Raw genomic sequence first — 20510 nt, forward strand, 5'->3', positions numbered from 1 at the left:
CCCTGGGTAGAGTGCTGTGGCATCACAGCTCACAGCAACCTCCAACTCCTGGCTCAAGTGATTCTCCTGCCTCCATCTTCCAAGTAGCTTGGACTATAGGCACCCGCCACAACGCCCGGTTATTTTTTGGGTGCTAGGTTTCGTTGTTTGGCAGACCCGGGCTGGATTCAAACCCGCTAGCTCAGGTGTAGGTGGCTGGAGCCTTAGCTGCTTGAGCCACAGGTGCCAAGCCTAAGTCCAAAATTTCTTTGCTTAGTTTCTTATTGGAGGATCTATCCAACACTGCCAAAGGAGTGCTAAAATCTCCATGTATTATGGTGCTGGAAGATATTAAATTGCTCATGTCTGTTAGGGTCTACCTTATAAATTGAGGAGCATTATGGTTGGGTGCATAAATGTTAATAATTGATATGTCATCATGTTGAGTGTTTCTTTTAACAAATATGAAGTGACCATCCTTGTCTTTCCTTACTTTATTGGTTTAAAGCCTAGTGTATCCGCAGTGGGTAGGGTGCCGGCCCTATATACTGAGGGTTGTGGGTTCAAACCCAGCCCTGGCCAAACTGCAACAAAAAATAGCTGGGCATTGTGATGGGCACCTGTAGTCCCAGCTACTTGAGAGGCTGAGGCAAGAGAATCACCTAAGCCCAGGAGTTGGAGGTTGCTGTTAGCTGAGATGCCATGGCACTCTACCGAGAGCGATAAAGTGAGACTCTTTTTCTAAAATAAAATAAAGCCTAGTGTATCTGCAAATTAAATTTCCGCCCCTGCTTTTTTCTTATTTCCATTTGCCTGTATTACAGATGCCCATTCCTTCACCCTGAGTCTATATTTATCCTTTAAGTTAAAATGAGATTCTTGTATGCAGTAGATATCTGGCCTGAGTTTTTGTATCCAGTTAGCCAACTGGTGCCTCTTTAGAGGACAGTTTACACCCTTCACATTAATTGAGAGTATTGATAAGCCTGGTAGTATTTGGGTGTCAGGTTTTTCGAAAATCCAGTGGACATTCTGAATCTTTTCACCACTGTGGAAATTGGGTTTTGGTCAGGAATTTCAGAGTGAGTTTACTTTGGTGGTAGAGCATTGTGCTGTTGTTATGGAGGATGGGTCTGAGGATATCCTGAAGAGCTGGTTTGGTTATGGCAAATTGCTTCAACATGTGTATGTCATTAAAGTATTTAACATGAAGCTTAATACAGGTTCCTGGACTGAAAGTTTATTTTTTTTTGCTGTTGTTGCTGTTTTTGACCGGGGCTGGGTTTGCACCTGCCACCTGTGGTATATGGAGCTGGCACCCCAATTCTTTCTTTCTTTCTTTCTTTTTTTTTTTTTTTTAGACTAAGCCTCAAGCTATCCCCCCTGGGTAGAGTGCTGTGGCATCACAGCTCACAGCAACCTCCAACTCCTGGGCTCAAGTGAGTCTCCTGCCTCTGCCTCCCAAGTGGCTAGGACCACAGGTGCCCGCCACATCACCAGCTATTTTTTGGTTGCAGCTGTCATTGTTATTTGGTGGGCCTGGGCTGGATTCGAACCCACCACCTTAGGTGTATGTGGCTGGCACCTTAGCCACTTGAGCCACAGGCGCCGAGCTGGCACCCCAATTCTTGAGCCACAGTCACCGCCCTGAAAGTTGTTTTGTTTTAGGAGATTGAAGGTTGATGACCATCCTTTTCTGGCTTGAAAAGTTTCAGTAGAGATATTTGCAGTCATATCAATATTCTTCCCCTTGTAGGTTAGGATTTTCTTATGTCTGGCTGCTTGCAGGATTTTCTCCTTCATATTAACTTTGGCGAAGTTAATTACAATGTGTCTAGAAGATGCTTTATTTGGGTTGAGTCGTACTGGGGTTCTGAAACTCTCTGCTGTCTGAATTTCAGTATCTGTTGCCATGCTTGGGAAGTTCTCCTCAATTATCTCTTGGAGTAGAGTATGTGTGCCTTTCAGACCATCGGGGTTTCCTATGAGGCGAATGTTTGCTCTTTTGGAGTGGTCCCACAGTTCTCTCAGGGAATGATCCTTTTTTGCTCCCCACTTTTCTTCCTCTTTGAGCATTTGGAAGCATTCAAAAGCTTTGTCTTCACTGTCAGAGATCCTTTCTTTTGCCTGCTCCATTGTGTTACTGAGGGATTCTACTGTATTTCTCAGATCTTTGAGGGCTGCAAGTTCTTGCCTCACTGTGTCAAAGTCTTTGTTTTTGTCTTTGAATTTATTGAATTCTTGAGACAACTTTTGAATTACTCTTTGGATTTCTGACTCCATCTTTACCTTCATTCTGTTAATCTTATTTGCAATCCAAATTCTGAATTGGATTTCTGACATCTTAGCCATTTGTTTATGAATGGGATCTTTTGTTGTGTCTCCTTTGTCATTCCTTGGGGCAGTTGATCTACTCTGCCAGAGTTTTTCCACTGATTCTGCCCCATGATTATTTTTCACATTTGGCTAGAGAAGCTCGGAAGGTGAAATTGAATTGAGGAGTTGTAATTAACCAGCCCTTTACCAAAGAACTGGTACTGGTGATTGCAGCTTTTCCCTTAGAGCCTTACAAAAGTCCCATTCAGAACTACAGCCTGAAACTCTGTGGACCTGCTTAGTGTGGTGTGGGCTAGATGGCACTGACTGGTATTCATCTAGTCTCTGTCCTGGTATTCATCTAGTCTCTGTCCAATCCTAGTGAATCAGTGGCTTTGGGCTGAAATCTCAGCTGTGGAGATATATAAGCAAGTAAGATACCCCGCCACCCCACAGGCGACAACTGGAAGGGAGAATCTCACATTCCCACAACAACAGAACCAGGGTACAACCTTGGTTGGTCCCCAGGTGATTGGTCCAGGTCAAGAGTTCCAAACCAGTTGTCCTGGTCAACACAAAAAATGATCAGGTGAGAGAGTTCAAAAGGTCTTCAGCATCTAGGCAGTGGGGGTCCACTGGCAGCTCAATTTGACCCCAGTGGGAGGGACCCAGAAGCTGCCACCAGTGTCAGGGGTGTTGTTGCCACTGTTGGGGTGGTACTCCTGGTGTGGGGTACTGCTGTGTGCAGGTCACGTGAGCCAGCAGGGAATGAGAGGGTGGGGCCACAGGAGCCTGGTGGGAAGCTAGAGGGCCAAGTCACCATCCGTGGGCCATGGGTCACAGAAGCAGGGCAGGAGTCTCTGTGGCCTCTGGTTGCAGGAGCCCAGCAGGGAGCCCAGCTGCCCATTGTGGGCTGCCGGGGAGCTGGTGGGCCATGGTCCTCTGTGGTTGGTAGCATGGTTCCGAGCTATGCTCTTTCCAACATGGGACAAGTCTCTCTCCCCTTGCAACTCCCTGCCTCTATTAAAGTTATAATTTCATTGTACACCTAAGGTGGCGGGTTCGAATCCCCAGCCCGGACCCGCCAAACAACAATGACGGCTGCAACCAAAAAATAGCCGGGCGTTGTGGTGGGCGCCTGTGGTCCTAGCTACTTGGGAGGCGGAGGCAGGAGACTCGCTTGAGCCCAGGAGTTGGAGGTTGCTGTGAGCTGTAATGCCATGGCACTCTACCCAGGGGGACAGCTTGAGGCTCTGTCTCAAAAAAAAAAAAAAAGAGAAACTGCCTCACAGGTCATGAGGTGCCCCGCCCTAGCAAAAATGCTCGGGATTTTCCAGGGGGTAGTCTTCCAGACTGCCAGGAGAGCGGGGAGGGGTGGATTGGGAGTTCAGGAAGGTAGGGACTATACTAGATCAACTTTTGGCCCAGGCAAGAGACTGCCTGGGCTTACAGCAGTATCTCTCCGTGGAGGGAGTCCTGGTCCTCAGCTGCTCTCCTTGGGGTGGGGGTGGGGGAATGGAAGGATTCCTTTCCTCTTTGGGATGGTTTTTGTACCTGAAATTTGTTACCTTGGAGTCCCAGCTTGTCATAACGGGGTGATGCGAATCTATTGATCCTTTCTCTCAGCTCAGCTCCTGATCTTCTGCTTTATTGGGTTATTTCTGGTCATTATTTCTCCCTTTGGCTGGGAGCCTCTGTTGAAAGCTGGCTTCGGTTGGCTATCTTGCCTCCCACCTTCTTGGCAATTTTTAAGTTCTGTGTCTTGTTTCATTCGTTTGATAAGTATTCAAGTCTACTGTGAGGTAGGCACTGGAGCAGTGAACAAGATAAGGCATTGTGCATGCTTTTCCTGTTCACTCTTATGTATGTATCACATACATACATAAACATATATATATTTATATATATATACTTGTAGTATACATTTTTATGTATTTTGTAATACATGAGTCCTATCCTTTTTTGAATGAGAGCACTTAGCATTGGGAGTAGCATACATACTGTTGGTATGTACTAAATGCTTCCTGAGTTAAAAAACAAGAATGATAACTGCATATTTATACAGGCTTGATTGGAGTAAACCAGTTAATTTTATGGCTGTAGCTAAAACCTAATGCAATGTAGGATGTCCTAAAAATGTGCCAAACAGAGAGTTCAGATTGCAATAAATAGAAAAGTTAGATTGTTAATCCTTTTATTCATTGTTCAAATCATCCTTTGTATTGTTTTGGAGTACCATATCCTAAGGGAAAACATTTAGTATATTTAAAGGATAGAAATCTAGGACCTTTAGGTTTGAAATAGTGTTGTATGAGTACTTGGAAAAGGTAAAAATGTAGAAAAATGATACTGAGCTCCTCAAAATACCTGTGTTCAAGTACTAAAAGGGCTTTCCCAGAGAAATGTCTTTCAAATCCCATAGGACCAGGAGAAATGGTTTGATACCACCTTGTCCAATCTCCTCATTTTAACATGTTCCATCCTTAGAAGACAAGGCCAGCAGCTAAAAAATAATAGGTGCTTTAATTTTTATTAGCTCAATATAATGAGCTGATACTTGACAACTAGATACTTAAGAAGTAGAACATAGAGTTTGTGTATAGCAAGTTTTCTGTGGAAGTATGGAGAATCTGCCTAGCTACTTGTCAGGCAAGCGGGGTTCCCAACTTTCTTCTAGTTCTCTTAATTACACACTACATTGCACTCTCAAGTGTTGTGCTTTATTGGATGTTACCGACTAAAACTACCAGTGATAATTTACAAATTTAAGTTGTTCCTTCCTATTAGAACATATAAAGGCCTTTTGATTCAAACACTAAGCAAAACCTAGACTTTATGTAGATCTGTCATTTAAAGGTTCATAGTTTTAAAAGTCTTGCTTTTATTATTTAAACCCTTGGATTCTATAAATTTTAACTCTGTGTCACTATAAATAAGTAGTAGTTTATAGACATACAGTGAGTAGAGATAATATAAGTAGTTGATTTTAACAAGTTTCCATTAATCCTTTTAATTGTGAGTCAATACAAAACAGCAGAGGAATTTTTCAGGATAACTTATTTTGAAACATGATTCTAATGTCAGAGAATCTTGATCTCCCAGTTCGTCTCAGATGCAAGCCACCAATTGTGTACACATCTTTCTAGGCTTTGTCTAATCTAAACCAGTCCTTAGCTTTTCTCCTTTACTAATTCATTGAAAAACTGTGTCTGGCATTGAGTGTACCAAGGTGAAGCGAACATGGTCCTGGGGATCCAGAATGTGGTATGGTAATTTGTATTAGTGGTTCTGGAAAAACACTGGGAACTAGATTCCAGACCAAATACCCATGGAAAGCAATTAGCAATAAAATGAGGTGTTATAAAGCTGTTTCCATGAACCTTCAGCTACCAGCATTTGGAGAAAAATTACCAACCTACCTGATACTGGTTTTTATGAAGGTAGAGGGACGAATTTGGGGCAGTGTCTGACAGACTTGAGAACAGGAGAATGTTAAATTAGCCAGTGGCTATTCATTGGGAAGTAGCTGAAACTTTAGGGTTTTATCCTTTCTGTAGAGGGTGCTTATAGGAGACAACTCCAATGAGTTCTCAAACCTGATTTGCGAATAAGTCTCCCACCTAGGGACAGCCCCAACCCTGAGGAGAAAGTGGAGTCAAACTGAGTAAGATAAAGAACAAAGGGAAAGGGCTTGGATGAAACTGGAGGAGGGAAATACAGGAAAAGCTCAGAAAGCAAGCCACTGTATTTCTGAGCATTTAAACATTAGAAAAGGTAGCTCTGCCAAGTCAGAAGAGCTCAGCGTTATTCCAAGGAAAATCTAAATTTATGTGAAATGAGTAGTAACAAATTAGTGTCAAATTTCACCAAAGGTTATTGTCAAACGTAATATGAATGCTTTAGTAAGCATGAAATGGAGGAAGGATCTCTGAAGAATTAATTTAGGGGAAAGTTGTCAGCAAAGCCTTCAGGATGTAGCATTTGACTTGGGCTCGCCTTGCTACCTAAATCAAAGTTGGAAAGTTGAGCTATGTTAATGCATCCGGAGGAGTAGTTGTCTCCCTTCTCCTCAGGGATATTTTTATTCTGGCCCTCTGAATTACATGTTTGATAAGAGACTGGAAAGAGGAGAGAGTATAAAGTTACGATTTATTCCCTTATGAGGGTAAAAGGTAAGAACAAGGAACTTGAGAAAATTAATTAAAATTCCATGTGGGGTTTCTGATCCATTTTCTTTTCTTTTTTTTTTTTTTTTTGAGATAGAGCCTCAAGCTGTCCTCCTGGGTAGCGTGCTCTGGCATCACAGCTCACAGCAACCTCCAACTCCTGGGCTAAAGCGAGTCTCTTGCCTCAGCCTCCCAAGTAGCTGGGACCACAGGCGCCCGCCACAACGCCTGGGGATTTTTTGGTTGCAGCCGTCATTGTTTGGCGGGCCGAGGCTGGATTCAAACCCGCCACCTTAGGTGTAGGTAGCTGGCGCCTTAGCCGCTTGAGCCACAGGCGCCAAGCCCTGATCCATTTTCCATCTACTATTACATTGTGTATCATCACCCTGCTGATCCTATGTTCATGCTTATCCTGCTCAACTACTGGGGATATCACTATTACCTCTATTGTTTTGCCAGTTGTGTAGTCCCAAATCATCCCTGATTATCTGTTTTCTCTCACTCCATGTCCAATTACTTTATCCATCAAATAGAACCAATGTTTATAAATACCAGACACTTCTAAAGCACCGGGGAATACAGTGTGGATCAAAACAAAGTTGTTCTCATGGAGTTTACAATTAGTTTAGTAGGAGGAACATTAGATACACAGAGGGTGCCCCCCAAATGTCCCCCCATATGTAATACAAGGAAACATTGTATTAAAATTGTAATGCTGGGCAGAGCATGGTGGCTCACACCTGTAATCCTAGCACTCTGGGAGGCCCAGGTTAGAGGATCACTTGAGCTCAGGAGTTTGAGCAAAGCCAGATCTTGTCTCAACTGAAAATGGAAAAATTTGTCCGGAGAAGTGGCCCACAGCTGTAATCCCAGCTACGCAGAAAGGGAAGGCTGAGGAAGGAGGAGCGCTTGAACTCAGGAGTTTAAGGTTGCTGTGAGCTAGACTGATGCCACAGCACCATAGCCTAGGGAACAGGGTGAAACTGTCTCAAAAAAAAAAAAAAAAAAAAAACACCAGGTAATACCTAGTTATGGTTGACTTATGCTATTACAAGAGATGCAAGATAACAATATACAAGACAATTTATTATAATTTTAATAGTTTTTTCCCCTTAAAATGTGTATACATTTTTTTGGCACGCTCTTTATGTGGCAGGGTTATAAAAAAATAAATTAGGTTAAGAATGGAGAGATGCTATTTATGTATAGAGAGAAAGCTCTCAAAGTCCTGGGGGCTCAAGCCATCCTCTTGCCTCAGTCTCTGGTGTAGCAAGGACTACAGCCACCCCTACGCTGATCTCCAACTCCTGAGCTCAAGCAGTCTGCCCGCCTTGGCCTCCCAGAGTGCTAGTAGTCAGGCGTGAGCCACCACGCCGGCCTGCACACTTTTTTGTAGGTAGGTTTGCAGCAGGCACAGTTATCTTAAATTGTCATGTCACTCCAAAGCACCCTTTGCTGAAATCCTAAAAGAGGAAGCTATTTCATATAGTAACCTCAAATGTGCATTAAAATTTTATTCATCACGTCTTGACTTAGTTCTATCACTTTGCATTCCGTGGGTATGCCAGGGGAGTTGTCTGGCTCCTACTTGGTAGCCCGAATAAGTCAGAGCGTTTCGTGAAAGAAAAATCTTCGAGTACTGCAAAGCTGCAACCCCCTCGAGGGTAGCTTCTGTTGGTCCCACAGACATTTAATAAATAATCCGCTGAGTGAACAAACGGATGAAGAAAAATTTAAGTCGTTACGCTGCGTCAGGTGAACTTGGGAGGGCGGGTCCGCTTCGGGTGCAGCTGTAGTGGGCGAGGCAACACAATCCTTGTGAAGAGCTACATGGATTAGCAATTCCCGGTCGCGAGCCCAGCCGCCAGGCCTGTCACAACTCTTTGACACTGTGGTTAAATAAAATCAGTACTTGGCGTCCATGAAACCTAAAACCATGTACCGCGCATGCACCGTCTTCCCAGCGTGATCTGCCCCGCCCGCCAGCTGTCTATTGGCCTTTATTGGCTGCCTCGCGGAAGTCCCGCCCCCTGGAAGAGAAACTCGGTAGAAGGTCTGACTGTATTGCCTCCACTTTCCTGGTTGGAACGACCAATCAGAAGCCCTGACCTTCAGCCTTGTCCAATGAGGCCAGGTATGGGTGTTGGCCCGCGGAGTTTGATTTTCGTCCAGAGACACGGAAGTAGGGCCTGAACGGGGACGAGCGGTAGGTTGGTGGAACGGGAGAGGAGGCGGCTGCACCCCCCGCAGAATTACCCTGTCTGGGCGACCGGCTGGGCGGCGAGCCCGGAGGCGGCCTCATACCCCTTGGTGGGGGCGTGGTTGCCGCCTGTGGCCTGCAAGCCGGGGCGCGCGGGCTGACAGGGGACGATGTCTGAGCGCTCCTTTGCCAGGACCAGCGCGCTCGGTAATTCTTCGACTGGGGATTCGGAGACCGGGATTCATAACGCCCTCCCCTTCATGTTGTGGTTGCCGGACGCTCGGCTTCGGAGGAAAGTGAGCAAGGCCACCATAATAGTTTTGGAGAGCCCGGGCGGAAACCTGTGGCCAAAGCAAGCGACACGACCCGGCTGTGGCCGCAGCCTCTTACCAGTGCGGTGACTCTGCCCGGTTACCAATTTGGGATTCATGCCCCTTTAAACTGAGCTAGAAGGATTGAGTGGTACCCTGATAAGATTGTGAGAGAAGATACTGTTCATTTTATTAAAACTTGGAGTGGGGCTTCTGCCTGCTTTCAACAGTCGGCTGAACTCACCCCTCTGTTTTAGTCTCAGCCTAAAGCTTTCAGGAAAGACCAAGCTTTGCGATCAAAAGCAACTTTCTTGCCAAGTGTCCGCTCTATCTGTTGTTGATTAATATCTAAATTGAAATTTCTTTTACACCACTCTGCCTCTCCCCCAGCCTCATACTTCCTTTCTTTCTCCTACTTCTTTCAAAATAATGGCTGGCAGAAAGTTGTTGAAAGGTGTACTGTCCGTGAAAGAAGAATTTATTGAACAATTTATTGGCAATTGCTTGTCAAGGATAATATTTTTTAAAATTTTCCCCAAAGGTACCAAGAGACTGATTATGTTTCCTTGAATTTGCTTCTGTATTTGCATCATCAATGTCTCTGATATTGAATATCTTAAGAAAGATGCTGGAATATTTTGGTGTCCCTATAGACCAGGTAAATGTCTTTTAATGGGTTTAAATGAATCTGTTGTACTTGTTCTTGGGTCCCATTTTGAAAATGATTTATATGTAAATAATTAATGTAAGGTGAAATTATTGCTTCGCTTTAGGTGGAACAAAGGTGGATTCATGATAGCATAACTTTGATACATAGTTTAAATCTAGAAAGGAATAAGATTATTGAGAGCCTATTTACCTGATAGATCAAATGCCAACAGAAGGTACAAAGGAAGCAGAATGTACATGTGACCTTCACAGAATCTCATTGATTGCTTAGATAAATAAAACTGCTCTATTTAAGGTATTTGATATTTATTTGATATTTATTTATTTGATATTTATTTATTTAAGGTTTGATATTTATTTATTTATTTATTTTTTGAGACAGAGTCTCACTATGTCATCCTCGGTAAAGTGCAGTAGCGTCACAACTCACAGCAACCTCCAACTCTTTGGCTTATATGATTCTCTTGTCTCAGCCTCCCAAGTAGCTGAGACTACAGGCACCCACCACAGCATGTGGCTATTTTTTTAATTGTAGTTGTCATTGTTGTTTAGCAGGCTGGGGTTGGGTTCGAACTTGCCAGCCCCAGTGTATGTGTGCTGGTGTTGTAACCACCTAGCTACAGGCACTGAGCCAAGTTTGATATTTAATGCTCACCAAAATCCAGAATAAACCTGGAGGACAGAGGATGACTTAGACCTAAGAATTATGAGTAAATCTAATTTTGCTACTTGTTCAACATCTACATCTAAGACAATATCCTTGGTTCTGTCAGTGATACAGAGAAGCAATACATGGTTCTTATATTCATTTTTTTTTTTTTTTTTTTTTTGAGACAGAGCCTCAAGCTGTCCCCCTGGGTAGAGTGCCATGGCATTACAGCTCACAGCAACCTCCAACTCCTGGGCTCAAGCGAGTCTCCTGCCTCCGCCTCCCAAGTAGCTGGGACCACAGGCGCCCGCCACAACGCCCGGCTATTTTTTGGTTGCAGCCATCATTGTTGTTTTGGCGGGTCTGGGCTGGGGATTTGAACCCGCCACCTTAGGTGTACGTGGCTGGCGCCTTAGCCGGTTGAGCTATAGGCGCCGAGCCGGTTCTTATATTCATAATGCTTAAAATATTATATGAGGAATAAATAAGCATAAAGAAAGATAAACTATAATGTAAGATTGATTATAAGAAAGACATAAAAATAGTATGTGGACTTATAAAATGGTCACATCATCTCTATTTGGTGGGGTGAATTAAAAGAGTAGTCAAGGATAATTCTGATTTTAAATAAAAGTAAGTTGAAGCATAATGGTCCCATTATTATAAACAGGTAACTCAGTATGAGAAACTAGAGTTTCTAGGGGATGAAGTAGGTACATGTAAATAGAAATAGAAATATCATGCAAACAATTGGATTTATGGTTTTAGAATATAGAAAGAAAAAGAATCAGATTTGGAAGTTATCAGGAGTATTTTGATGTTTTTTTTTTTTTTTTTTTGAGACAGAGTCTCCCTGTTGTCCTGGTGTTGAGTGCTATGGCATCATGATAACTCAGAGCAACCTCAAGGTCTTGGGCTCAAGTGGTCCTCTTGCTTCAGCCGCTAGAGTGGTAGGGACTACAGGTGGCCAGCTGATTTTTCTGTTTTTATTAGAGATGTGGTCTCGTTCTTGCTCAGGTTGGTCTTGAGCTCCTGAGTTCAAGTAATCCCCTTCAGCCTCCCAGAGTGGTAGGATTACTGGTGTGAGCCACCACTCCCCATCATTGTTTTGAAATTTGAAGTCGTGGACTTTGATGACATAATGGAAGATGTCATTGAAGCATATATGCATTTTTTTTTTTTTTGTCTCTCTCTGAATTGAGTGGCATGGTCATAGCTCACAGGAACTGTCACAGCTCATAGCAAGTTCACATTCTTGGGCTTGAGCAATAACCTTGCTTCAGCCTCATGAGTAGCTTACCTTTAATTTTCCCCAGTATTTTTTTTTTGAGACAGAGCCTCAAGCTGTCACCCTGGGTAGAGTGCCGTGGCATCACAGCTCACAGCAACCTCCAACTCTTGGGCTTAAGCAGTTCTCTTGCCTCAGCCTCCCAGGTAGCTGGGACTACAGGTGCCTGCCACAACTCCTGGCTATTTTTTGGTTGTAGTTGTTGTCATTGTTGTTTGGTGGGCCCTGGGTTGGATTCAAACCTGCCAACTCTGTTGTATGTGGCTGGTGCCTTAGCCGCTTGAGGTACAGGCACAGAGCCACCTATCCTTTTTTTTTAAAGACAAATATTAGGGCAGTGCCTGTGGCTCAGTGAATAGGGCACCAGCCTCATATACCGAGGGTGGTGGGTTGAAACCCAGCCCCAGCCAAACTGCAAGAAAAATAGCCAGGCATTGTGGCAGGTGCCTGTGGTCCCAGCTACTTGGGAGGCTGAGGCAAGAGAATCGCTGAGGGTGATAAAAGTGAAACTCTGTCTCTACTGAAAAAAAAAAAAAGATAAATATTAATAAAGTTTAATTCTTTGAAGAAGATAATTTAAGAATACACCATTCTACATTTTCTTTTTAAAAATAAATATTATGTCTTTTACATTTCCTTTTTCCATAGATAATAAACATGCTTAATTAGAGTACATTTAAAATAATGCATTATGTTTAAATAGGTTTTTCAGATTGGGGAAAATAAAGACTATGGATCAACTCGGAGTATCATTCGTATTATTGGGAAAATGCTTCCATTAGAACCTTGTCGAAGACCTACATTTGAGGTAAGACAGACAGCATGCATTGTGCAAGCAGTGTGTATAAATTAATCCTAGGTACTCCTATTGGTATAGGATAGAACAACAAAGGAAGAAATGTTTCCTGCCAGTCAAAACCTTTAGTTTACTTCTGGAAACAAGTCATTTCAGATTTGTTTTTGTGGCGTTTGTTTATTTAAGTGCAATCTCACATCACTTAATGATGGGGATAGGTTGTAAGACCCGCATTATTAGGTGACTTTGCCTTCTGTGAACATTATAGAGCATACACACCTTGGCTGTATGGTTTGGCCTATTGTTCCTAGGCTGCAAGTTTGTGCAGCATGTTACTGGATTCAATACTGAGGCAGTTATAACACATTACTAAGGATTTGTGTGTCTAAACATAGAAAAGGTACAGGAAAAATATAGTATAAAAGATAAAAACTGGTGTACCTGTATAGGGTACTTGCTGTATAAATGAGTCTTGCAGGACTGGACATTGCACTGGGTGCGTGAGTTTCATGAATGCACAGTGACCTGCTAGGCCTGCACAGGGTCAGGAATGTCACTACCACTATCCTCCACATCTTTTCCCACTGGAAGGTCTGCAGGGGCAATAACACACAGGGTGTTGTCATCTGCTATGATAACAGTGCCTGCTGAAGGACTGCCTGAGGCTCTTTTACAGTTAACTTTTTTGTTTAATAAGTAGGAGTAGCCTCTAAAATAATAATAACAATAACAAGTATAGTAAATGCCAGCAACTTTTCATGTACATTGCGATGTGTACGTGCCTATGTGCCAGGTTATGGGATCCGTTGTTGCACTGCACCTATATGGTGCGTGACTATGAATTACATTCACATATGGGCAGATGCGAGCAACACCACAGGAGCTTCTTTTCTTTCCTTTTTTCTTTTATGATAGATAAGATTAGCGGGGGTGGGAGGGGGCAGCAATATTGCTGCATGCTTACCTTTAATTTTCCCCAGTATTTTTTCTTGCTAACAGGTGCATGATTTGCTGTTGAGTATCCTTTTTCTTTTCTCTATTTTAGATTAACTTATTTAATGCTGGGGGGAGGGGCATTTGTCTTCCCCTGACTTCCTGCAGAACTGACTTCTTCTTTTTCTTTTACTTTAGTTCACCCCACTCTTGACATCTGTGGACTCTGATGATTATGGACCTGTGGTTCCATCATTTGCTGATGTTTTGTGTGTAGCAAATGATAAAGAATCCAGTTATCTCAGATTTCGGTAATTTTACATGCTTATCTTGGGAAGTAAAGTGTAGGCTATAACCTGGATTCTTACATGTGTTGAAGTTTATTTGAAGTTTATACTAATGGAGCTTTTTTTTTTTTTTTTGCGCTTTATCTCTTTGTCCTACTAATGTCTTCCTAATAAGGATAGTTTGTTGTTTCCCAATTTTTAACCAGTTTTTCTTAATGAACATTTAAACCTTACATCAGTCCTAGGAGGGAATGATTATTGAAGTAATATCAGATTCATTATGTTCATTCTGTTTTCTATACTAGATAGTATATTTATTATATTTTATATATTTAGCCAAAATGTATATAGTGCTTACCGTGTACCAAGCTAGATATATTTCAAAATTTGGATGTGTTACTTTTAGGGAGCACTAACTTACGTGTTAGTATATTTGGATGTAAGCTATAAGCACAATTATTGTCAGTTATTAAAATATTCTGGCTAAACTTACTGTCTGACTGATTTATCAATTTTTAAAAAGTTAGAAGGCCATAAACTTACCTCTGACATAATCTTGAATGTATAAGGCACCCTTTGGTGCCTTACATAGAATTTCTAAATAAATTAACTAATCTGTGTTTGAAGTTAACAGGTAGAACAACTACAGGATAATTATTTTTGTCTTATACCTAAAAGCAAAGTTTGTTCTTTCATTCCCCGGCCACTTATTGGTCATCTGTTAGAGGCTACCGTCTGTTCTTTATATTAAGAATGCAAAGCTAAGACGTTATGCTTGTCCTCAGTGAGTCTACAGTCACAGAGGAGAGAGTTGCTCTGCTTTTATTTTGTTGTCTTTTGCTTTTGCTGAAAGTGTGTTCCTCTTTTGATTGATGACACACCTCCCTGTGTTTCTTCCTTCCTTTCACCCACAGAAATAATAGGTGGGAAAATGAGGAAGAGGAGAAAGCTGAAGATTTCCATCCTGTGCACCTAGTGTGGGATCCATTGTCATCTGCTCTAAGACATAACAAACCACCGAAAAATGATCAGCCTGTAAATGAAGCTGCAATTAAAAAAATAGCTGCTCTTGAAGATGAGCTAGCTTTTCTTCGCTCTCAGATTGCTGTACTTGTGGAAATGCAGGAACTGAAAACCAGTACAAATGCTGGTAGGCAACATGCTGGGTTTTTGTTTGCATTAGATGGTACTCATGATGTAGCCTGTTGTTGTATACATACAGCATGTTACCGTACTGAATATAGCACATATATAACAAATAGTAACATCTAGTATTTAAGTGAGTACTATTCTAAATAGTACCTGAACAACATTAAATGGATCATAAAGAGATATTTGGTATATTAAATTAATATATCTGATGCTATTCAGAATAAATCAGGACACATTTTTGTACTGAAGGGGACAGCTTTGGTTAAAGAAGAGCTAGCTATATTACTGAAGATTGTGTTTTTGTATTAAAAAGTGTTTTGTCTTTTAAGTAAGCTTTTCCTGCTCTTCAGAAAAGTACTAGAGGTTAAACAGGAAGAATTCATTGGTTTGACATAGAAATATAGGCCCTTGGCATCGTGGCTTATGCCAGTAATCCTGACACTTTGGGAGGCTGAGGTGGGAGGATCACTTGAGGCCAGAAGTTCAAGACCAGCCTGAGCAAGAGTGAGATCCCATTTCTACAAAAAATAAAAAGATTAGCTAGGCATGGTGGCACGTAACTGTAGTCCCAGCTACTTGAGAGGCTGAGGCAGGAGGATTGCTTGAAGCCTGCATTTTAGGGTTGCATTGAGTTCTGATGACACCATTGCATTCTAGCCCAGGAGACAGAGGAAGACCCTGTCTCAAAAAAAAAAAAACAAAAAGAAAGAAGAGTATAAGTTTGAGGCCTCATCTCATATATTTATAGTTTATAGTTTTTAGTTATTGTGCTACACATCTACCAAGTTGAATAATGTTTTCCAGATGATCCTTCTCTAAATTTTTAGGGATGTAACTTGCTTTTTTTTTCTTTTTGCAGTTTTTGGCTGGGGCTGGGTTTGAACCCGCCACCTCTAGTATATGGGGCCAGCACCCTAGTCCTTGAGCCACAGGCGCTGTCCGGAGATGTAACTTGCTTTAAACACACATGTGTATGTGTGATTGTAGGTCTATAAAATTTAAAGCAACATAAGTACTGAGTGCTTTTCACAATGGATTTGGTTGTAAGGGCACTGCGTAAATTTGATTGTGAAGACAAATTATAAAATGTAAATATTTATATACACAAATGCATATATTTACATATATAATATTTATGCAACGTGTTTTTATAAAAGCATATAAATAAATATGTACTAATTTATATTTATACATAACAAAATGGTATATAAACACTTTAAAAAAATCATGTTTATCTATAGTCCATATGAGCAAATGTATTATGAAAAGATTACTTATTATCTATTTTAGGCTCTTGCCTAAAAAATAATATGCTTTTTTATACAATGTCATTATAAAGTAGATGCATCAGTTTGAGTGTTTCTAATTAGAACTTGTTGATCTTTTTCTTGTTTTGAGACAAGACTCTCACTCACTTGCCCTGGGTAGACTGCTGTGGCGTTACAGCTCACAGCAACCTCAAACTTTTAGGCTCAAGCGATCCTCTTGCCTCAGCTTCCCCAGTAGCTGGGACTACAGGCACCTGTCTGTGGTACCCGGCTCGTTTTTTTTGTATTTTTAGTAGAAACGAGGTCTCACTCTTGCTAAGACTGGTCTGGAACTCCTGAGCTTAAGCAATCCACCTGCCTCGGCCTCCCAGAGTGCTAGGATTACAGTCATGAGCCACTGGGCCTGGCTATGTTTTGTTTTTCTTAATGGAGGATGAAGTTCAGATTATATGTGAATTATTGAAAAACACTTTTTATTTTCTCTTTAAAATGTGTTCTTCTTCCTCCCTGCTTTTGGGCCCACACTGAAAATTCCTAATTGGATTAAAAATGAATTTGCAGTTTGGCTTGACTCTTACAGACATAACTGAATAGATGGGATTGGTTCTTCTTCCTGGCTCCCATATCACTATTTTAATAGCATTACAGAAATGCCCCTGTTTTGGTTCTAATTAGTGTCTTATTGCAACTTGAGAATTTTGCATGACGTTTGTTTTTAGGCTCCTTAGACTTAAATGACGGGCCCATAAGCTTGCGACAAATGCCACCATCGAAGGCTGCTCAGCTGTCTGAGGAACCCGACGAGTTTCCAAGTCTGGGCCCTCCTTTCCCTCCGCCTCCGCCTCCGCCTCCGCCTCCGCTTCCTCCCCAGCGTTCACCGCTCCAGCCTCCGCGTTTTCCTGCGACACAACCCAAGTCTAATAAGATTTGTGACTCAGATAACTTAGCGACTGAAACGAACAGACAGCAGCCAGGTGCTAGTAACACCAACAGCAGTCATTCAGAAGGCCAGAGAAACAAAAATGTTCCCAACATGTTGGATGTTCTGAAGGATCTGAATAAGGTTCAGCTTCGTGCTGTTGAACGGTATGTTGTAATTTGAGAAATGAACTAAGATTTTATCAATGATATTTTTAGAAAAATTATATTTATGACAGTTAACATATATAAATCTTTTTTCTTCAGCCCAGAGTACCCTTCCTAGGGTAATCACTCTCAGTTTTTTTTTAACTTTTTTTTTTTTTTTTTTTTTTTTGGCAACAAGAGGCTCCCTTTGTCACTCTTGGTAGAGTGCTGTGGCCTCATCACAACGCCTGGCTAATTTTTAGAGATGGGTCTGGCTGTTGCTCAGGCTGATCTCTGAATTCCTGAGCTCAGCAATGCACCTGCCTTGGCCTCCCACCTGCCTTGACTGTATCTTCTGGTGTCTTGTCTCCGACTTTTGAATCTTACCTTTGCTATTTATTGATATTTTAATCATATTTACTTCCCATTGAAGATCAGAAACAAATTCTAGTAGATATTCTGTCCAATACATACATAACACTTCTTTAGGTTCATTTTTACTATTTCTCTGAAGAATGTCATTGATATTTTGATGGGAATTGCATTAAATCTGTAGATTGTACTAGGTAATGTGGACATTTTAAACAATATTGATTCTTCCAGTCCATAGGCATGGAATATCTTTCCATTTTTTTTGAGTCCTCTTCAATTTCTTTCATCAATGTTTTATTGTTTTCTTGTGGAGAGCTTTCATTTCTTTGGTTAAGTTTATTTCTAGGTTTTTTTTTTTGTTTTTAATTTGTAGCTATTATAAAGGGAATTAATTTCTTGGTTTCTTTTGCAGATTGTTTACTGTTGACATATAGAAATACTACTGACGTTTGTGTATTGATTTTTGTATCCTGCAACTTTACTGAATTTATTTATCAAGTCTAATAGTTTTTCTGTGGGGTCTTTAGGTTTCTCTAGATAAAAGATCTTACGTTCTACAAACAAGGACAATCTGAATGCCCTGTATTTCTTTCTCTTGACTGGCTGCTCTAGCTAGAACTCTCAGTACTATGCTGAGTAACATCGGTGAGAGTGGGCACCCTTGCCTTGTTATCCTCATCTTAGAGGAAGGGCATTCAGGTTTTCCTCATTCAGTGTGGTACTAGCTATGGGTCTGTCATGTATGGCTTTTGTCATGTTGAGGTAAGTTTCTTCTATACCCAGTGTTTTAAAAGTTTTTAATTATGAAGTGTTGTTGAATTTTATCAAATGCTTTTTCAGCATCAGTTGAAATGCTAAAAAGTCATGTGGTTTTTGTCCTTCATTCTGTTGCTATGATGTATTACATTGATTAATTTGCATATATTGAACCATCCTGGCATCCCTGCAATGAATCTCACTTGATCCATGATTCATAATCATTTTAATGTGTTGTTGAATTCAGTTTGCCAGCATTTTGTTGAGGAATTTTTTTTTTTTTTTTTTTCAGTTTTTGGCCAGGGCTGAGTTTGAACCCGCCACCTCCGGCATATGGGGCTGGCGTCCTACTCCTCTGAGCCACAGGTGCTGCCCCAGGAATTTTGTATCTTTGTTCATCAGAGATATTGGCCTATACTTTTCTTTTTTTGCTGTGTCTTTGTCTGCTTTTGGTATCAGGGTGATACAGGCCTCATGGAATGAATTTGAGAATATTGCCTCCTACTTGATTTTTGGAATAGTTTAAGTAGGAGTGGTATTAGTTCTTCTTTGAGTGCTTAGTAGAACTCAGCACTGAAGCCATCAAGCCTTGCCCTTTCATTTGAGACTTTTTTTTTTTTTTTTTTAGAAAGGGTTTCACAGTGTCACCCCTGGGTAGAGTGCCGTGGCATTACAGCTCACAGCAACCTCCAACTCCCGGGCTCAAGCGAGTCTCCTGCCTCCGCCTCCCAAGTAGCTGGGACCACAGGCGTCCGCCACAACACCTGGCTATTTTTTGGTTGCAGCCGTCATTGTTGTTTGGCGGGTCCGGGCTGGGGATTCGAACCCGCCACCTTAGGTGTACGTGGCTGGCGCCTTAGCCGGTTGAGCTATAGGCGCCGAGCCTCATTTGAGACTTTTTATTGCTGCTTCTTTCTTATTACTTATTATTGGTTTATTCAGGTTTTGGATTTCTTCCTGGTTTAATCTTGGTAGGTTGTATGTGCCTTGGAATTTATTCTTTTCTTCTAGGTTTTCCAATTTATTGATTGGCATATAGTTGCTCATGGTAGTCTCTAAAGGTCCTTTGGATTTCTGCAGTGTCAGTTGTAATGTTTCCTTTTTTATCTCTGATTTCTTTTTATTTGCATATTCTCTCTTTTTCTTAGTCTAGCTATATGGGTGTGTTGCTTTTGTTTATCTCTTGGAAAAGTCAACTTTTTGTATTGTTGATCTTTTGTATGTTTTTGTTTGTTTTTTGGTTTCATTTTCATTTATTTCTGTTCTGATCTTTACTGTTTCCTTTGTTCTTTTAATTTTGGGTTTTCTTAGCATTCTGGGTGGCCCAAGGTGGGTGGATTGCCTGAGTTTACAGGTTTAAGACCTGCCTGAGCAAGAGTGAGACCCTGGGCATTGTGGCAGTTGCCTGTAGTCCCAGCTACTGGAGAGTCTGAGACAAGAGAATTGCTTGAGCCCAAGAGTTTGAGGTTTCTGTGAGCTGTGATACCTTAGTACTCTACTGAGGGTGACAAGTGAGACTCTGTCTCAAAAAAAAATTGGGGGTTTAGTTTGTTCGTTTTTCTAGCTCTTTGAGATGCATCATGAGGTTTATTTGAAGCTTTTCTACTTTTGTGAGGTGGGCATTTATTGCTATAAGCTGTCTCATGTTTTTTATGTCTCAGTAAATGGCAATACTCTTACCCAGTTGCTCAGTCCCAGAGTCTAATCCTTTTTTTTTTTTTTTTTTTTTTTTAGCGGTTTTTGGCTGGGGCTGGGTTTGAACCTGCCATCTCTGGTATATGGGGCCGGCGCCCTACTCCTTTGAGCCACAGGCGTCGCCCCATCCTTTTTTCTTCTTTTCCTTTCTATCTTGCATCCTTTCCAGCAGCGTATGGCTCAGCTCTGTGTTCCCTCCTGACCTGCGCTGCTTCCTCCCCAGGCTAAGCCACCATCTTCTAGTCTGGTCTTCGCCAGCCTCCTAACTGGGCTCTGTGTTTCATTCTTGCCTCCTCACTTATTCTGCATATAGTGTCCAAAGTGAACCTTTAAAAATCATAGTCACATCTTACCATTTCCTTGTTTTGAACTCTTCTCTTGGTTTCCATGGTGCTTAGCGTTAATTCCAGAGCCCTTGCTGAGGCTGCAAGGCCCCCACAATCTGGCCCTTGCTTCTCTAGTGGACCCCATCTCTTGCCTCCCGTATTGCCCACTGCACTCCAATACCTGGTTTTCTTTTTTTTTTTTTTTTGAGACAGAGCCTCAAGCTGTCCCCCTGGGTAGAGTGCCGTGGCATTACAGCTCACAGCAACCTCCAATTCCTGGGC

General features: G+C 41.7%; 1 protein-coding gene across 1 annotated transcript in view; it reads left to right on the forward strand.

The window, feature by feature from the left end:
* Nucleotides 1-9567: 9567 nt before the first annotated feature.
* MTFR2 (mitochondrial fission regulator 2) overlaps nucleotides 9568-20510 on the forward strand; it is a 13954-nt gene continuing 3011 nt past the window's right edge. The window contains exons 1-5 of the mRNA XM_023513537.1: nucleotides 9568-9630; nucleotides 12282-12386; nucleotides 13506-13618; nucleotides 14509-14744; nucleotides 16734-17100. Of these exons, the coding sequence (XP_023369305.1) occupies nucleotides 9568-9630; nucleotides 12282-12386; nucleotides 13506-13618; nucleotides 14509-14744; nucleotides 16734-17100 (884 nt within the window). The remainder of the gene's footprint in view (nucleotides 9631-12281; nucleotides 12387-13505; nucleotides 13619-14508; nucleotides 14745-16733; nucleotides 17101-20510) is intronic.

Source organism: Otolemur garnettii, unplaced genomic scaffold, assembly GCF_000181295.1.
Source record: "Otolemur garnettii isolate 467f Iridium unplaced genomic scaffold, OtoGar3 scaffold00042, whole genome shotgun sequence".
Taxonomy (NCBI): Eukaryota; Metazoa; Chordata; class Mammalia; order Primates; family Galagidae; genus Otolemur; species Otolemur garnettii.